General features: G+C 33.8%; 1 protein-coding gene and 1 pseudogene across 8 annotated transcripts; both read left to right on the top strand.

Annotated features, from left to right (window-relative positions):
• The first annotated feature begins 4949 nt into the window (after positions 1 to 4949).
• Positions 4950 to 10952, top strand: LOC116139500. 8 transcript variants are annotated; one of them, XR_004129473.1, is made up of 10 exons: positions 4950 to 5161; positions 6141 to 6257; positions 6369 to 6703; positions 7271 to 7492; positions 7736 to 7957; positions 8398 to 8610; positions 8864 to 9076; positions 9228 to 10350; positions 10456 to 10703; positions 10911 to 10947. XR_004129473.1 is itself a non-coding variant. In XM_031425181.1 (9 exons), exons 2-9 carry the CDS (start codon positions 6161 to 6163, stop codon positions 10937 to 10939), a joined length of 2454 nt encoding a protein of 817 aa, XP_031281041.1. In that variant the 5' UTR covers positions 4950 to 5161; positions 6141 to 6160; the 3' UTR covers positions 10940 to 10952. The 8 variants fall into 8 exon arrangements, 2 of the variants coding, with proteins under 2 accessions (XP_031281041.1, XP_031281049.1); XR_004129474.1 differs by having other exon boundaries at positions 6369 to 6571; positions 9228 to 10703; XR_004129472.1 differs by having other exon boundaries at positions 7280 to 7492; positions 9228 to 10703.
• A 930-nt stretch (positions 10953 to 11882) lies between these two features.
• On the top strand, positions 11883 to 12387 carry LOC116139465 (annotated as a pseudogene).
• Positions 12388 to 19736: the final 7349 nt, after the last annotated feature.

The raw sequence follows: 19736 nt of genomic DNA, 5'->3' as shown, positions 1-19736 counted from the left end.
CAAATAATTGGGATTTACCATTAAGCCGTTTCAAACCGCGGTTGGACCGTCGTACTGTAGCAAACCGACGGTCCAACCGTTATTTAACAAATTTCCAGTCCACACATTTCTGGTTTAACACATGAAATAAAAAAAAAATTTTTAAAATTCAAACGCACACATAAAAGTCAAACTGTCAAACTCAAACCAAACCCCCAAAATTTTTATTAAAAAACACATTTTTAATTTGCTTTTGAGCTACATACACTGATACAGAGCCGTCTCCCTTCTNCTCGGCTCGACTCGAGCTCAGCTCGATTAATAATCCTCTCTCATGAGCCGAGCTCGTTAAGCCCAAAACTTGACTGGGCTCAACTCGTTAAAACCCCTACTTGGAACCCTACAAAACTCTAAAAGAGTGAGTAGCAAAATTGGTTTACAAAGACAACATTGTGACTCTACAAACTAAGGGGTCTCTATAGTATCCAAATTTCCCTAAGGGAAAAATAATAAAATCCTAAATTGATATGCTTGCCCATTAAGTAACCTATCTCGAGGATATCCCTCCAAAATAGGGAATATAATTCTAATTAAATAAAGTGTCCATGGAAAAGAGAAAAGTGAGTTAAATTAGGGAATGAAGGACCGGATATGATCCAAAAAGGGAAGAAGATCATACATTCTCTTAAAACTCCAAGAATCCTTCTATAACCATGAGTCCTAGTACTGCAACAATGAAAATCATTCTCTAAACCTTAATCTATTTCACTATATAAAGGAGGCTAAATAACATAGAATGATCATACAATCATCACTAGAGAAGTCTCGTACTTAAACACTCTGTATTGAATTTAGTACATAAAACGAGGCTATACTTTGTCTCCAATTTCTCTTTTCTTTGTTTTCTCAATTGCAAATACAAAAATCATAAACAAACGTGTATTTTGCTATTTTTTTATGTAAAGGAAAATGAGAACAAAATAGATAGAACATAATCAAAGCAACTTTAATTAACTCTAAATTCTTGAAAAATCCGCTACAACTTTAAATAGGGTTTAACTTTGACATATGAGCTCAAAAGTTACTAGTGCAGCTGTTCTCCAGGAGACAAATAATAATTTAAATCGGTTTTTTGAAAGCTTTAGCTAAATTGGTCCCAAAAACATCTTTTGAATAAGAAAAATACATAAAACTCCTTTTAGAAAAATATGTTTTTATTTGGGTAATTATCAACATTGGGATTTGCCTAAATTTCAAGAAAATATAGAATTTACCTAGATTGTAACAAAATCTTGAAGGCCCAACCAAATATTAATATTTTTTATAAAAAGTGCTTTTACTTCAAGTACTTTTTACCGAATTACTACCAAAAATACTCAATCACTAGGATGTGGTCCCCAATCCCGATTATATAATATTATTATAATTCGTACTACATTGCAACAAAGTACACAACTATTCAATTATTTAATAATTGGCACTCATTTTTCCACTAATAAAACGCCACGTTCCCATCTCAGGTAGCTCTGTGGTCTACGGCTGTAAACACTCCAAAAAAAGCAGAAACGAAGTTTGGACCTACCATTGGTGTTATTTACGACGCTGCCACTCTTTCCACGTCAGTGTGGGGCCAGCGTCTGTTCTGAAAAATAAAGTTGCGCCTGTACGGTAAAACGACAGGAGATGGTTTCTCTCACTTATAAGTGGTCCCCACAGGCGCACATCATGCGTTGTGAGCGATTGATAGCCGTTAGATTTGCAGTTCGGACATTTGGCATCTCGACTGATGGACGGCTGAGAAAAGGCCAATATTGCATGCAAAAGGAGTCAAGAAAAAGAAGAATAAATCCATGGCCCCGCAACAGACACCCCTGCCCTGTGACCCTGTCTTTCACGTGTTAGTAATATCTTATTTAAAAAAATATCAAACAAACCCCTCAAAGTTCGTTTTGCTACTAAATTCACTCTTTTTAGTTCTATGGGGTTGCTATTTATTTATAAAACCAAAAAAAAAAAAAAAAGAACATTTTTTAATACTACTAAGATAAAATTGTAAATTTTTTTGCTGTCAATTTTGTTTTAAGAATATGGAAATTTAACATCTCTTATATTATACACATTAAATGAAAAAAATTGTGAACCAAAAAATAATTGTTTGTTGTATCATTATTAAAGGAGTGAACCTTATGGGGGTGTTTGGTTGGGGGTATTGGAGATTACTAAGGTTAAATTATCTTATATTACTTGATTACCATGTTTGGTTGTCAAGAAATATAAGATACTGGTAATCTTCAAATACCAATAGTGGTTATTATTGATAATATTTGAGGTAATTTGATTGGGTAATGCTATGTACACTAACCTATTTGTACTAATTCAAGTACTAACAGTTGAAATTTTGAAATTTTTTTTTTTTAGCTTTTGGGGGAAACTTACATAACAATAAGAGATGTCTGCCACGTTAGTTAGTACTTGGGTTGTATGGTTTTTGGTTAGTGCACATAGCATTACTCAATCTGATTACCTCCATTTTCTCAGGTATTCTAAGATTACCAGTGTTATCTTTTTTTGTTATAATTCTATCCCTTATTAATAAAATTTTAGGACAATAATGCCCTTATTTTTAAATTTATTTACATGAATATAGTTTTTACTATTTCACCCCAATTAATTAACTTTTTAAACAAAATTACCTTTGAATTCAAAACAAATCACAGCCCACCCAAGCCACCACCCCCAACTACCGTGCGCCAGTAACCACCGCCGCGGCCAGCTGCGGCCGCCGCCTTCGGAACGGCGCACGAAAGGCCAAAAATGGCCGCTGTGCGCCAATATGGCCATTTCCAGCCAGATGTCTGGCCGAAAATGGCCAGATTAACGGATCTAGCCGTTGACGGCCAAATCTGTCAAGTCTGGCCAGATCTCTGGTTGAAAATGGTCATACGGCGCACAGAGGCCATTTCCTGCCTTCCGTGCGCTGTTAGGTTGCCGGCTGCCAGCGGCCTGCGGTGGTTGCCGGCGGGCGATAGTGGCTGGGATGGTGGGGGTGCTCTGTTGATTTTCCAAACATTTATTATGGGGTTATTTTTGCTAAGTTTTTAAATATCCAAATAATAATAATATTTAATTAGAGGACAATTCAGTAATTTAAATTGCATACCCACCAATTTATTCCTCCCAACCAAACATATTAATATAACATACCACCAATTAACCAAACACATTTTTCTAAAGATTACCAATAATCTTCAAGGNGTTAGTTAGTACTTGGGTTGTATGGTTTTTTGTTAGTGCACATAGCATTATTCAATCTGATTGCTTCCATTTTCTTAGGTATTCTAAAATTACCAGGGTTATCTTTTTTTGTTACAATTATATCCCTTATTAATAAAATTTTAGGACAATAATGCCCTTATTTTTAAATTTATTTACATCAATATAGTTTTTACTATTTCACCCCAATTAATTAACTTTTTAGACAAAATTACCTTTGAATTCAAAACAAATTACAGCTCACCCAAGCCACCACCCCTAACCACCATGCGGCGGTAACCACCGTTGCGGCCAACTGCTGCCGCCGTCAGAACGACGCATGAAGGGCCGAAAATGGCCACCGTACGCCTATATGACCATTTTCAGCCAGATATCTTGCCGAAAATGGCCAGATCAACGGATTTAGCCGTTGATAGCCAAATCTGTCAAGTCTAGCCATACGCGCACGGAGGTCATTTCCTGCCTTCTGTGCGCTGTTAAGTTGTCGGCTGCCTACGGCCTAGTGTGGTTGCCGATGGGCGGCAGTGGGTGGGTTGGTGGGGGTGCTTTGTTGATTTTCTAAACTTTTATTATGGGATTGTTTTTGCTGAGTTTTTAAATGTAGAGAGATTATAATAATCCAAATAATAATAATATTAAAAAATAATATAATAATAATATTTAATTAGAGGACAATTCAGTAATTTAAATAACATACCCACTAATTTATTCCTCCCAACAAAACATATTAATATAACATACCCACCAATTAACCAAATACATTTTTTTTAAAATTATACATTTTTCTAAAGATTACCAGTAATCTTCAAGATAATCTATCTTTCCAGTAATCCAATATTCCTAGTAATCCAACATTCCTTGAACCAAACGCCCCTTATATGTTATCAAAGATAAATGGTTATCATTAATGGGTGGATACTTATTTAAAAACTAGAGAAAAAAGTGACACTAGAATCAACAAACGGATATTTTTATCACTCAATGATCAATTTTCTGCAAAAATAAACATTTTTTTTTCGTATTTTTTAATTAATAAAATGACATTTTTTCAGAGACATTTTAAAAAATGTTGTCTAAGTCATAAAAGGTGTTTGTGTATTGATACAAATTAGTTTTTTTTTTTTTTAAATAATAAGTGTCCTAAAAATGATAATAACCTTATTAAAAATCATAGAAATACCGCAAATGATTAAAATAATAGTATTATTTTTAGAATATATATATATATATATAGGTTGCTATTAGATTAAAACATATATTTCGAGGCTTTTTCTTTCTTTCTATATGATTAAATTACCTAAAATTTAAGATGATTATTCATTTTTAATAAGGGTCTCAATGTCATCTAAGATGACTAATTAAATATTCCAAAATTATGGAAGGAATATTTGAGTGAGAGGGCTTTAGTTAGTTAGTTAATAATTATTATTAATTTATAGATAACATAAGCCGCATGATTTTTGGGTGCGACAGAATTATTATACGAAATTATTACAAACTTTATCTTTTGAGGAACATAACACAATTGCATTGATATTTTAAAAACTTTTAATCTCTTATTTAAATCCAGACGGGTGAATTTAATATTAAGATAAACTTTATGCATCTATGTGATATTTACCTTTTCTGCTAAAATCATTTATTACTTGATCTCAGCCTCCTTTTCTCTCTCTTATATACCACAAAAACACGTTCTACTCGTTCAGTCAAGACTCGAGCAGCTTTTTTTATTTTTGGTTTTCGGTTTCTTCGCGAAAGCAGCTCACTGAGTCACTTACTCACTAACTCGTTCTCTTTTCTCTCTCTCTCTTAAAAATCACTTTGTATCTAATTCCGAGAACTCGAAACCCTAGAAATGGTCATTTTAATGTGATTAAATCGAGTGGAGAGAGGAGAGCAACCATTTCAGGTACACTCTCATTTCGTACTGTTTGGCTTCCTAGAAAATTCCTTCTCATTTTCTCTTCGTTTCTTGCATGCGCATTCACTTTCTTTTTTATCTGCTGAAACAATTTGAGATAAGTGTGTTTTAATTTACTTGTCAATCGAGTGTTGATCGAGGCTTTTTTATTCAAGTTCAGGTACTCTCACTTTGTGCTGTTTGGCTGGCTAGAAAATTCACATTCCGTCATTTTCTCGCATTTTCTCTATGTTACTAGCATGTGCATTCGTCTCTTTATTAGTTGAAATGTTTATTACGATGTGATTTTTTTTTTTCTAAATAGTAGCTATTTTTTTTTTTTTTAATTTGTACATGATAATGAAGTATTAATTGAGGCTTACTTCAGTTGAATTGAATATCAATGATTGTTGGTGTGCGCAATTAAGGAACGATAAGTGTAACCAGCTCTTTGTTTATTTATTTTGTATTTTCTTTCTTTCTTTTGTTTTGTTCTGTTCTATTTTATTTTTTGTATTTCATATTCTGTGATTTATCTTCATGATGTTTTGTAAGTTTTTATTTTTACATTGATTTGGATTTTTGCTAAAAGTCGAGATTAACTTTTCGTCTAACTTTTCGTTTATACTTTGTTACGTGGCTAATTTAGCCTAAATCATTTTAACTTTATTATTCTGTTACTAATTTGTTTTCTTTTCATTTTAATTTTTTCGACTTCAATTTTTTTTTTTTTTTTAATTTTTGAATTTTTTTTTTTTTTTTAATTTTTGAATCCAACTGTAAAATAGTGTTTATAAGTCCAGATAGTTTTGTCCTTTTAAGAGTAAAATTTTACAAACTTTAGATAAAGGGCTCATAGCACTTTGTAAATTTTAACTCATAGGTTAGAATTTCTCTGTATTACCAATTTTTCGCTTTCAGTTTACTTTATTATTCCTATACGTTGGTATTTTGTGGAAGAATGTTAATGATGTTAATTGCATTGCAGGCTAAACACGTTCAAAGTTCATGGCATTTGTTTCAAGTAATTTTCCAGTTCCACAAGAGAGTAGTTGCTATACACAACTTGGATGGCAATGTGACTTTTACTTCGATTATGGGTTTGGTATTGTTTCCCCTTGCATCAGGGATTCTATGATTTTAATCAAAAAAAATTCGTATTATTACTGTTAGTCGTTAATCAAAGATACTTATTTTTGTTCTTTTGCTGTTGTAGATGCGATTGAAGAAGATGCTACGAATGAGAAATATTGTATACAGGTGCTGAGGATTTTGATCACAAAGGCTGACACTGAAATTGACGAACTTGAAAAAGATTTGGTCTTTCTTCAGAATGAACTAGCTGGGGTAGAATATGAAGAATGGTTTGAGATATGCTGCAATGCTTTGCGAAAACAGATAGATTGCCTTTATATTGCGGTAAGGAGTTTGAAGAGTAAAGATAAAAACGATATTGAAGTTCGATTTTTGATGTATAGAAAACCTCTTAAGAGTTTGCATGAAATATTAAAGGCTCTACTCGGAGACTACTGCAACGATAAAGATAAACAGGTTCATATCTTGAAAATTTTGCATTATTTCCTCAATTGTCCAAAATATAATTCTAGTCTGAACTAAAAGCTGTTATAATTGGAAGCCTTTACAAGCTCATTTAAGTTATATGAATTATATACATCCTTTCTTCTTAATTTCCGATATCCACTTCAGAATACCTACTATGACATAGTTCATTGGACCCATTTCAACTAATCCCGCTAGACGCTTGCTGATTTGGGCTGTTGCTTTTGCATTTTTGCATTGCTTGGACTCCAGTGTATCATGTCAAAACTTTTATCTACTTGGTGAATATATATATATAGAATTTAAAGAATATCTAATGGATGGAGGCAAAGGTGAATTTTGTTGATAATTATACCATTAGAATGGTGCGCTTATTCATGAGTTAACTCTAATTTTGTTATGCATAATCTCATTATTTTCTTGTCTCAGCATATATAGTCTGTTTTCAACCTTTTAACCCCCTTCGATATCACTTTGATATGTTGTCTTTTTAGATCTGACTGTTTTATGTTTTCATCCACAAAATAACATGCCATACTCTCATGTGTTTCTATAAAGAATGAACAGCCCCTCGATGTGATGGTGCTAGACAGTTCTGATTCTACCATACTTGCTGCTGAACATCTGGAAGAAAGCACAAAATTTATTTTTCCTGACTCGAGTGTTGTTGTAAAGGAGGAAAGTCAAGCATCCAGTATTACTTATACAGAAAGTGGTTCATTTTTAAATACACCTTTGACACATCAAGAGAAGAGAAGAAATAATTCAGAAGCAGTTAAGGTTCAGGAAGCTCTATCTCCTTATGCTTTAACTTGTTTCAACACATGATTGTTATGAAATTTCCAATGTAATGATTTACTCCGGGTTGGGGTTTTAGCATACGGATGAATAAAATTGTCTTTTTCAAGTACAGCTTTGTAGCTAAAGCATCCGCGTAGTTGTATATATTGTTGGCTTGCTTTTTCTTTTGCATTTTAACCCATTTATTGCCTCTTCTTGACACCTTAGTTCTATTATGAACAGCTTAGACATACTAATGGAAAAGATTCCAGTCCAAACTCTTTGAAATCGGAAGCTGGTGACCTTGATGAAAAAGAAGTATTGAGCAGCGTTGACATGGAAACTGCTATGAAAGGGGAAGCTGGAGAACACTGTTTTACTTCAGTGTGTAACGAAGTGGTCCAAAATCCATCTTTGAACTACATAGATGAGAGAAGATGTAATCTAGAACTGGCTATGGATCAGGTAGTTGCTCCCTCTTGTGTGATGATTTATGTCAGATCGAAATCATTTAACAAATTGTGATTCAGAAGGTAACAATGAGAAGAAAAACCACTTTTCTGAGGGTTTAATAAAGAGAAAGTTAAGAATATGCATTTTCCAGTTGTAATTTTAAGCATCTCAGAATCTGTAGGGGTGTATGTTCTCCATGTTGTGTAACCTAGAGAATTTGACAGTTCAAAGCACCTGTTAAAAAGTCGTAACAAATAAAATTGCAGATTAAATAGAATCGCCATACAATTAAACTGGCTGAAACATATATTTGCCTTCTGGATTCTTGATTTGCCCTGTAAATCTTATTAGAAATGTTCATGTTCAGCTTCATTTTCTTTTTATCTTTATATAAATTCCCCATATCACAGAACTGAAATTATTGTGTGTATTGTCTTTCTTGATAATGAAAGCCTGCTGATATCATCTTGAAGAAAACCAATAAAGTTGGTTTGAAGCATATTGTTAACCACTCCAACAAGGAGAAAAATCTTTGCTCTTCTAATTCAAAAATTGTAAGTGATGAAGCGGAAGAAAACAGTTCTGCATCTACAGAAGATGTTATAATCTTGGATTCAGCATTGAACTCTATGGGAAATAATGCAAAACTTTGTAAAAGGATCAAGGTACCTGCAGCTTTCTCTTCTTTTCTCTAATTTATTATAGCAATAATAATAATTAGTATTATGAGTATTATTGTTATTACTATTAACATCATTATATTATAAACAGTACCAATCATTAACATCATGTATTAGGAAGCATTTTGAGTTTGAACCTGTAAAGGACACATTAAATGGCGATCTGACTTATCCCCTCTTAGAGACCCTTTGAATGTTCACTGGCTTTCCTAATTAATTTTTTTACTCTTAAAATCAGCTGATAAATACTGTCAACAAAGATTCGGACTCAAATGCTTGTACACGTGAAGAAGGCCATCATAATGCGAGGAGGACAAGGTGCAAGCCAGATTTGGAAGTTAATGGAAATGAGGAAGTCAGCACATACCATACTATTAGCGCAGGCAAAGATAAAATTCTGGATTCATCTTCCGACCTTGAAGGCAAAGTAAATCCTCCAAAAGCAGAGAAGGTACCAAGAAACTTTTTTCTTTTGTTCAACTTGTGACGTGCAAACTATAACAGTCAATTTAGGCACACTGCACAGCCACTGAGAGTCACTCATTCAAGATAAGCTTACCTTGCCTCTTTAAGGAGCTTATATTGTGTTTATTTCTGAGCAGCCTGCAACTGCTGTCATGCGAGAAGCTAATGCTGATGCTTTAAGGCATGCAACTTGTTTCAGCGGGGGAAGAAACAATTCAGATTTGAGGTTATCTATCCCTAGGCAGGCAAAAGTTGGAAATTCAGATAGCAGTAGTGAATCTACCGATGCTCTGAGCCATACTACTCTTTCAAGGCAGAAAAAAGGTGGAAATTCTGATACTAGTCTTGGTGCTTTGAGTCCGGCAACTGGACTCAGCAGGAGGAGAAATTATTCTGATTCTGCATTAACTACTTCCAGACAGTTACGAGTTGGAAATTCTGATGTTAGTTCTGCTGCTTTGGGTCATGCAACTGGCCTGGATCAGAGGAGAAATAATTCTGATTCTAAGGTAGGTGCGTTCAGACAGGCAAAAGGTAGAAACTGCGAGTTTGATCAAAAACTTTGTGATTTTGCACAGAAGGCTGCACGTAAACGGGGGATAAAAGAATCCAATTCAATTCTGGCTAACAGGTTCAAATCTTCGTATTTGTCTTCAGAGGCAAAAGGAAAGGGAAAACCTTCTCTACCAATTGTCAAGGTCGAAAAATCTTGTTTGACAGATACTGAACAGTCTGCATTAACTTCACTTTTGAATCTGCAAGATGATAAAGGGAAAAAAACAGCCAATGCACAGGCTGTTGAAGGGAAGAAGCAAGGAAAAGACGTTCAAATGGCTGAAACTATTGCCAATAATATGAAATTTAACACTGACTTGTCTGTGAAGCCACAAAAACATTATGTAAAGAGGAAATTCAAGTCAAATTCTCCCAGTGGTAAAGAATCTGGTTTGCAATCTGTTGAAATGATTCCACAATCATCTTTTGCCGCAAAAGCTAAGAGACACTTGAAATCTGAACCTGGGTCTGACAGTTCCAGTTCAAATCACTCTTTAAATACAAAGATAATGAAGAAAGCAGTTCAACATGGTCAGTGTGAAGCTGAAGAGCAAAGTATTGCTTTGGATGACAGTCGAAATTCAATTTCACAGCCACAAAAGAAAAGAAAAAAGAACCTGAGTATACCAGTCCTTGTGGAGATTAAAGGTTCAACTCTTCAAATTGACTTCTCAAAATCGCACAGGGATCTAAATCATGCTACAGGTAAGGATGATATTTCGATCACAGAATCCTACTCAATTGATTCTTGCACTGAGGTTGTGACATCTTCGCCTTTTGCTACTAGTGAACTGATGAAACTAAAAATAGGTGAGCTGAGGACCATCGCAAAGGAACAGAAACTAACAAAGTATTATAAGCTTCGAAAAACTGATCTGGTCGAACTTATAGCCAACAAATTAGGTTCTTGTTAAACTTACAAGTGGGCTGACGAATTGGTTATCCATGTTATCTTGTTTTCTTCCATTTTGTCCCTCGTTTTGTAAATATGTCTGGCGGGCGTGTTCATTGTCTTATGGAATTTGATTGGCTTCAAAGTTGGACATCATTACCTAAAGGTAATAATGTAATATAGTCATTATACATAATGTGGCACACACACACACATAGAAGAAAGGGAGAGAGCGAGCAGAGGCAGTTTTAGGATATATGCTAAAACGTTTAATTTTTCATTTTAATTTTCATACGTATTTGTGATGAGATAACTGCCATACTTGGTAATGGTCCTATTTACTGATCATTTACTTCGAAAATGTAATTTGTAGGGAAAGCTGGAGCAATCGAATCTTTGTAAGACGGTGTGATGCTTCTTTATGTGTCGAGCGGGAGTGGAAGTTCAGCAGCCGAAACATGCCCTTTTCTGCGCAGTGTTTGGGTTTGGGTTTAAAAGTTTCTGTTGGTGTTAGAATGAAATGAGGAGGTAGAAGTTGTTTGTAAATTTGAAATAGAAGTCTGTTACTGCTAATGGATCAATATTTACGCTTAATATTGCAACTTAACTACTACCTTATCTTTCCCCCGCACGCCAGAAATCCTTATCAAGCTCAATCACACAACTTTCTTCACTTTATAGAAACCTTATCAAGCTCAATCACACAACTTTTTCTCACATTTAGAAATCCTTATCAAGCTCAATCACACAACTTTCTTCACATTATACAATGGGCAATAATCAATTAAAATGATCAATTTTCTTAGTATTTACCACGGATAAATTTAGTAATACATTATACTTTGAATGATTAATTAATATAATCCAACTTTATGTTAATCATTATGTAAATTTTATAAATTTATAATGTCAGCAAATCAAATTAAATTTTATAGTTTATAATGTACAACTTGTAAACAAAAATATAAAACTTTAATATGTATAAAACGTAAAACTTGTAAGCCTCATTTGGATTAAGAGATTTTAAAATCCATTAGACCTGGCAAACGGACGGGTTGGGCGGGTATGATTCGGGTTGTAACGGGTCGCAGGTAAAAAATTTTGACGGGTCATGATATGAACCGTCCGTGCAGGTACGTCACCCCGGGTCAATATTGACTATTTATCATTCGACTCCAAGTTGGGTTCTGTTAGTGAATTCTTCTTTCAGACTATTTTGTGAGTAATTTGCTGCTTCCTTCTTTGTTTTCTCCTTCTCTGTATCCATACCCACCCACGTCTCCCACAAATTTAGTAAAGATTTGTTTTTTTCTATCTGGGTTTTCGAGAACAAGAAGAAGAAGAGATGGGGCTTTCAAATTTTCCTATGCAGCGAGGGATGCTACCTGTGCTAGTAATGAACACGTTTTATCAGTGGCTTTGTTGAAAACACTGGTGAGATCTGTGATTCAAGTGATGGTGGTACATGGAGTAATCCTTCAAATCTAGAGGATGAAAGTAGTGATGGATTATAGTAACTTTAACTCACTATAGAATGAAGAGAAAGAAGAATATCAATAACACAGTTCAAGTCTTTGTGTATTGGAAGAAATAATAGGAATACTAGTGTTGGTAGCAGTGTTACAGTGGATTGTTGTGTTTGTTTAAATGGATTTGAAGCTGATGAGGAGGTGAGTGAATTGTCCTGCAAGCATTTCTTCCACAAAGGTTGTTTAGACAAATGGTTTGATAATAATCACACTACTTGTCCTCTTTGTCGATCTATTCTCTACTTGTGTATATTTAGCTGCCGTGACCTGACTGCTCCTGCTGCTGCCGTGACCTGCTGCTGGTGCCTACTGCTGCCGTGAGAGAAGTGAGAGAATGAGGGAGAGTGGAGCTGCTCTGCTGCTGTGAGAGTGAGAGGAGTGGTCGTGGAGCTGTTGTGGCCTGTGAGAGAAGAGAATGCTGCTGCGTTTTTTGTTTTTTTCACTGATAACTGATAAGTTTTGGTTTAGATTAGGGTTTGAGAGTGAGACTTTGAGACTGGGAGTGATAAGTTTTATTTTTATTTTTTTAAATTTCAAATTTGCGGGTTTGCGGGTACCCGTGGATAGCATCTGGTTCACCTGCAAAAGTCACGAGCGGATACGAGTATGGGTCAGATTCTCACGGGTCGAGAGGTATGTTACCCGTACCCACCTGTTGGGTATGGGTACCCATTAACCCATGGGTACGGGTGGGTATTTGCCAGGTCTACAATCCATGCATTCAAAATCTATATATTTGATCAATTTTATTCTTTGGTTTAAATATGAAATCCATGGATTGTTGATTCAAATTTACATGCATTCATGTTTACTGAGATGAATACAATCCATGGATTTGATAAATAATTTTCAACTTTACCCTCAATATCCAAAACCAACAAAAATTCAACTTTCTTCTAATTAAATACAAGTTAAATTATATTTGATCGAGAAGTTCAATTATAATAAATGATTTTTTGTGATCATTAAACCTAATTAAAAAAAAAAAAAAAAAACCTTACATGCTTGGTTAGTTTGACTATGTAATTAGAAAACAATTTCTTTCACCAGTGTAAAGTACATTTGAATATTCATCTATACATACAAAATATAACAGCATATGAGGAATGAGAGCAATTTCGTTTTCTGTGTTTGTTTATTATTATTATTATTTTTATAGAAGTACTGAACTATACAATATCTAAATCTCAAGCATGTATAGTATAAGAAAGCTCATAAACGAAACTGTAAGATAGAATTAGAGTTTGTCCCTAATCTATATATTGTGGGACCTATTGCTTTGCAAAAGAATCTATATATATGACAAGCTTGAGGACTATTTGCAATAGTGCTATTGATTTAATATTTCATGAAAAATAAAAAGTTATCACCAATAAGTTCTTAACTAGATAACAAAAAAAATCACCATAAGAAATTGAAATAATAAAAAAAAAATTTGTAAATAAGAAATTGAAAATAATTAGAGGAATGGAAACTCACCGGTAGATTGTTTAGTATACAAGATGTTGATGATGTAAAGAAGAAGAGCTTAAAAAGAGAGAAAACAAATATTTTTCTTTTAATTAGGGTAAAGGGTAATTATTGAGATATTAAATTATTAACAAGGATAGTATTGAAAAATTAAAATATTAACAAAATCTCTTGTTTTATTAAAACTAATGGATTTGGCAAAATCCCACCTACCAGATGGAATTTTAAAACCTTAAAAGATAAAGAATTCTCGAAGGTGGTGGATTTTCCAAAATCCATGGATGGTAGGTGGATTTTTAAAACCTTCAAAAATGATTTTGGAGGGTGGTGAATTTTCCAAAATTCATAGATTTCAACTTTTTTTTTTTAAACCAATAGAAGGATTTCATTAAATCCATATTCATTTAGAATCTCTCAATCCAAACGAGGCATGTTAGTCAACCGACCTTTTTTTTTTTTTTTTTTTTTTTAATAAAGAAAAAGAGAGAAGCATAAATGTGATAATTGGAGAGCCTTTGCAATGATGGTGACATAGAATAATAGAATATCCTAGAGTAGTATTTCTTAATTCTTAAATTGGGTTTGGACATACAAATGATATGCCCATGTTGGGTTGGTGCTTTTTCTTTTGCTTTTATCACCCATTCTCTTTGTTTCAAGTTTTTCTCCTTTTGATACTCTTTTCTTGGGTTGTGTAGGAATATTCAGGAAGAAAAAAAGAGAGACACTGCACTCTACTGTTACTCACTCACTCACTCATCATCATCATCAAACAAAACAAGAGAATAATAAAAGAAAAAAATTTACTTTTTCATTTGAACCACACCTTTACCTGAATTTTAAATAAAGTTGGGCTATACTTTACTTGGTAGATTCATATTTTATGTTTTCTTCGAGGCAGTGGCACAGCTCAGAAACCTTAACGTTTTGATTGTGTTTTTTGCTGCATTTAGAGTTTAGGTTTTTTTTTTTTTTTAATTATTATAAAAAATAGCGATTTAAAGGGGTATTCGTTGAAAAGTTTAACTTTGGATAGTTTGATGTTGGGGGATTAACACCACCTCCCTTGGGCGGAGAAGCTGATGATAATAAATAAACAAAAGAAGAAGGCTACTGTAATCCCTATCCATCTTTGTCATCTCTAAGGTGATCCAAGTTGTGTAGTTATTTAATCACGGAAAAACAATAGACTTATTTTATTCCTAATATTCATCTTTAATTGAAAGAAAAATCATTAGATTTGTTTTTACTTCACATGTGATTTCGGTATTATAAGATGGAATGAATTCTATTTTAGCATATTATTAAAAAGTCCCCATTTTTAACATATGTAAATGCTTTTATAATCCCCACTTGCTTCCCAAAATACCATTTTATTTATATTTCTTTTTTTAAATGAAATTCATTCACATGTGTTTTTACTTCCAATATTGTAAAAATAATAATTAAGAAATTTGAATGCATCAAATTAACTTATAAATTTTGGAGAAGTAACTTACAATTGCAAAGCATGAATTTTATCTCTATTGTATTTACATGATCTCGGTCAAACAAACTCTTTTAATTACATAAATTTTGTCTTCACTGTTTGAAAATAGAATTAGAGTTTATTCACATACCATTGATGATTAAAATAGGAAATAATTTTTTTCGTTTATGGTCTTATTTAATAATTTTAATAAGAGATAAAATTGTAATTAAAAATCTAATAATAACTAGGGTCTAAAGAGATAACTCTTACTAAAAAAGCTATTATGTGTTGTGTCTTGTTGTGGCTAATGTCTTTTTGATATTAGTAGTTCTAATTTATTAATATTTTTTTTATAAGTTTCGGGGATTTCAGGCCGAGCCAAGCCAAGGCATCAATCCCCCTCCCTGGCTCAAAAATAATTCTGGAGTGATGTTATTTAAGCCCCTCTAAATCTCATTCTAAACCCTGATAATATTTTCCAATACATATATGTATATATATTTGTTTTAACTTTTAATTACCAAAAGGTCTTTTAATCTATTAGTACACCCCAAATATTAGAAGACTCCTTCTTTCTTAAAACTCTACTTCCTACATTTTCTTTTAAACTATGTTTAGAATATGTTTTAAATTCTATTTCTAAGACTAAAAAAAAATTGAAGCGTGGATTCAATCAATGGAAAGAAAATAATGAAGAAAAAGGAAGTTGTTAATTTTTCTTTAATGTTTGAGTTATTAATATGGATTAAGAGGATGGTTGATGTTTGGGTTTTGGAAGGTTTTTGAGCCAGTCAAAACCAGTGCATAAAAAATCTGACAAATAATGGTTTTAGAATACCTCAAAACCAGTCTAATTAAAACCTCTCCGAAACTAATGGAAAAAAACCTCCCAAGCAAACCCTTAATGTTGGAGTTATTGATATCTTTGTTTTCTTCGTGGAGGAAAAATGAAAACTAAAAGAGTAAAAGGAGAAAAAAAAAAAAAAAAATCTTTAACACTTTCTCATTGCTAATCAATAAACCGTTTGAAAATAATAAAAAAAAAATATTATGGATAAGATTTGAAGAGGAAATATGTAGATGTTAAAAGGAATACACAAAGATTGATTTCCCAAAACAAAAGATGAACACGGAAGGAGAAGGATAACTGATATGTAATCGAAGAGAAAAATAGGGTAATGGGTTTAAGAAAGAGATTTCAAAAGAAAAATATTAAGTAGGGGTAATTATGGATATCTCTACACAAATTGACTTTTTAAAATGTTTTAAGTTATTGTTGGGACTTAAAAATTAAAATGAAGTTTTGTAGGGCTTAAATAGTAGCACTCATAATTTAGGATAAAAAATTATCTCCAAGCCATCCCAGATATAGATACTTTAATTTCTAGTCTAGTCTAATATTTTAAAAACCAACCCGGGGCTAAACCCAACAAAGAAGCTGGGTCCCGGGTTGACCAATTTGAATAGTGGGTCAAACCGGTGACATGTCAACTAAAAAAATTTCAAAATTTTTTAATTCAATGCACGTTAGCATGGCGATTGTTTCCCACCCACGTTAGCACGCATCAACACGGCCTTCTTGCCCTTTTTCCGATTGTTTTCTCACCCAAAATCATACATGTCACCACCATTAGAACCTCCACCCTCTCCTCTTCAAAACCATACCCTTTATCCCTTCCCATCACTCACAGATCGTCGATGACAGAAAATGTATTTTTCTGGCTGTCCTTTGCCATATTTCAATCGTTTTGAGTGACAACAACTCCAACCACCACCACCCTTTGACTCACCGACTACTCCCTTACAAAACCCCCAAAGTTCCCAAGCCATTCTACTCACCAATTGTCGGAGACGGAAAACATGTTTTCCTGGCTGTCCTTTGCCAGATTTTGGCAGTTTTGAGCGACGACAACTCCAACCACCACCATTAGACTCACCAGCTACTCCCCTACAAAACTCCCCAAAGTTCCCAAACCATTCCACCCACCAATCGCCGATGACGGAAAACGTGTTTTTTTTACTGTCCTTTGCTAGATTTTGGCCGTTTTGAGCAACGACAGCTCCATCCACTACCACCCTTAGACTCACCGGCTACTCCCCTACAAAACCCATAAAGTTCCCAAGCCATTCTACCCACTAATCGCCGGCAATCAGAAGCTAGGGTTTCGCCGTTTCTTGGCCAAATTCCAGTGACTAAAACTTAATCAGACACCACCTCCAAACTCACCGTGATCCACCCTTCAAAACCCCTTCATGTTTGCCACCAAACGTCAACTGAAAGTCTCCATTTTTTGGTGTCTGATTCACCCAGTTTTTTCCAAAAACCGGTTGGACCGGTGCATTTAATTCCTTCACCAACAACTTTGGATGTCACAAAAAATGATTTTTTGTTGATTGAATGTTAAATTATTTGACAGAATTTCTTAGGTATTTCTCAATTTTATTAACTAATCAAAATTTACTGGATTTGGAGTAATACGCCATGTGTAATGAATGAAGATAAATTTTATCGCTTCCATCGTTCTCAGATCATTGTTTACATTGGTTTTTGAATCAATTAATCTTGGGCTTATCTTTCTTTATTTTATTGGTTTAAGAATCTCTTTGCTAGGTTTAGAAAGACACAAGTATTTGACAGACGAGAGCAGTCAAAAGAAAATTTACATATACTTGAGGGCGATCCAACTAATTTCACTTAACAAAAAAAATTATAATTTCAAATATTAAATAATATGGGGCTTACTTATAAAATTAATGTACAACACTCTTAACTTTTTAGAAGAAAATTTTAGGTTATAATGTAATTGTATTGTCAACATTCAATATAAATGAACTGTTGAACAAAGTTATAATGCAATGAGCAAACGACATGTTCCCATCCAAGGATTAGTGAAATGGATAGTCAAACAAGAGATTAAGAGAATAATTGAGAGATTAGATATTAGAGAATATGAGAGAATGAGAGAATTTGAGTTGTGAGAAAAATGTGAGAGTTTAGGGCCAATTTATAGAAAAAAAAATGGGAAAGAAAAATGATAAAAAAGACCCCTCCAATGGCTATAAAACGGCTATATTTCAAGGGTAAAGGGGTAATTTGAAAAAAAAATTAATTTTTATTTTTATTTTTTTGGGCCAACCCGCGGGTCAACCCAGCGGGTTGACAACAGCCAACCCGGCGGGTTGGCGGGTCTCTTTTAAAAGAGACAAAACAGCAACCCGCTGGGTTGCGGGTTGTCATTTTGCAACCCGGCCCGCCCGAGGGTTGCTGCCGGATTGGGCTCAACCCGGGGTTCAAGCCGCTTCATTGCGGGCCGGGTTAGGGTTGACCCGCCTAACCCGGCCCATTTGTTCCACCTTTATCCCTGGCTCAAAAATAATTCTGGAGTGATGTTATTTAAGCCCCTCTAAATCTCATTCTAAACCCTGATAATATTTTCCAATACATATATGTATATATATTTGTTTTAACTTTTAATTACCAAAAGGTCGTTTAATCTTTTAGTACACCCCAAATATTAGAAGACTGTTTCTTTCTTAAAACTCTACTTCCTACATTTTCTTTTAAACTATGTTTAGAATAAGTTTTAAATTCTAGTTCTAAGACTAAAAAAAAATGAAAGGTGGGTTCAATCAATGGAAAGAAAATAATGAAGAAAAAGGAAGTTGTTAATTTTTCTTTAATGTTTGAGTTATTAATATGGATTAAGAGGTTGGTTGATGTTTGGGTTTTGGGGGGTTTTTGAGTCAGTCAAAACCAGTGCATAAAAAATTTGGCAAATAATTGTTTTAGAACACCTCAAAACCAATCTAATTAAAAACCCCCCAAAACTAGTGGAAAAAAAAACTCCCAAGCAAACCCTTAATATTGGAGTTATTGATATCTTTGTTTTCTATGTGGAGGAAAAATGAAAACTAAAAAAGTAAAAGGAGAATAAAAAAATTATCTTTAACACTTTCTCATTGCTAATCAATAAACCGTATGAAAATAATAAAAAAAAAATATATTATGGATAAGATTTGAAGAGGAAATATGCAGATGTTAAAAGGAATACACAAAGATTGATTTCCCAAAACAAAAGATGAACACGGAAGGAGAAGGATAACTGATATTTAATCGAAGAGGAAAATAGGGTAATGGATTTAAGAAAGAGATTTCAAAAGAAAAATATTAAGTAGGGGTAATTATGGATATCTCTACACAAATTGACTTTTTAAAATGTTTTCAGTTATTGTTGGGACTTAAAAATTAAAATGAAGTTTTGTAGGGCTTAAATATTAGCACTCATAATTTAGGATAAAAATTATCTCCAACCCACCCCCAGATTTAGATACTTTAATTTCTAGTCTAGTCTAATATTTTAAAAACCAACTTGGGGCTAAACCCAAAAAAGAAGTCGGGTCCCAGGTTGACTGGTTTGAATAGTGGGTCAAACCGGTGATGTGACAACTAAAAAAATTTCAAAATCTTTTAATTCAATGCTCGTTAGCATGGCGATTGTTTCCCGCCCACATTAGCACGCATCAACGCGGCCTTCTTTCCCTTTTTTCGACTGTTTTCTCACCCAAAATCATACATGTCACCACCATTAAAACCTCCACCCTCTCCTCTTCAAAACCATACCCTTTATCCCTTCCCATCACTCGCAGATCGTTGATGACAGAAAATGTATTTTTCTGGCTGTCCTTTGCCATATTTCGGTCATTTTGAGTGACAACAACTCCAACCACC

This window comes from Pistacia vera, unplaced genomic scaffold (assembly GCF_008641045.1).
Source record: "Pistacia vera cultivar Batoury unplaced genomic scaffold, PisVer_v2 Contig110, whole genome shotgun sequence".
Taxonomy (NCBI): domain Eukaryota; kingdom Viridiplantae; phylum Streptophyta; class Magnoliopsida; order Sapindales; family Anacardiaceae; genus Pistacia; species Pistacia vera.
This window is presented reverse-complemented; position numbering and strand designations above follow the sequence as displayed.

Bases quoted from the DNA above. Each gene is read 5' to 3' on its own strand.
- LOC116139500 (XM_031425181.1), top strand. From the start codon at position 6,161: ATGGCATTTGTTTCAAGTAATTTTCCAGTTCCACAAGAGAGTAGTTGC. The intron at 6,704-7,270 runs GTTCATATCTTG...GTTTCTATAAAG, and splicing joins GCAACGATAAAGATAAACAG to AATGAACAGCCCCTCGATGT. The intron at 9,077-9,227 runs GTACCAAGAAAC...ATTTCTGAGCAG, and splicing joins ATCCTCCAAAAGCAGAGAAG to CCTGCAACTGCTGTCATGCG.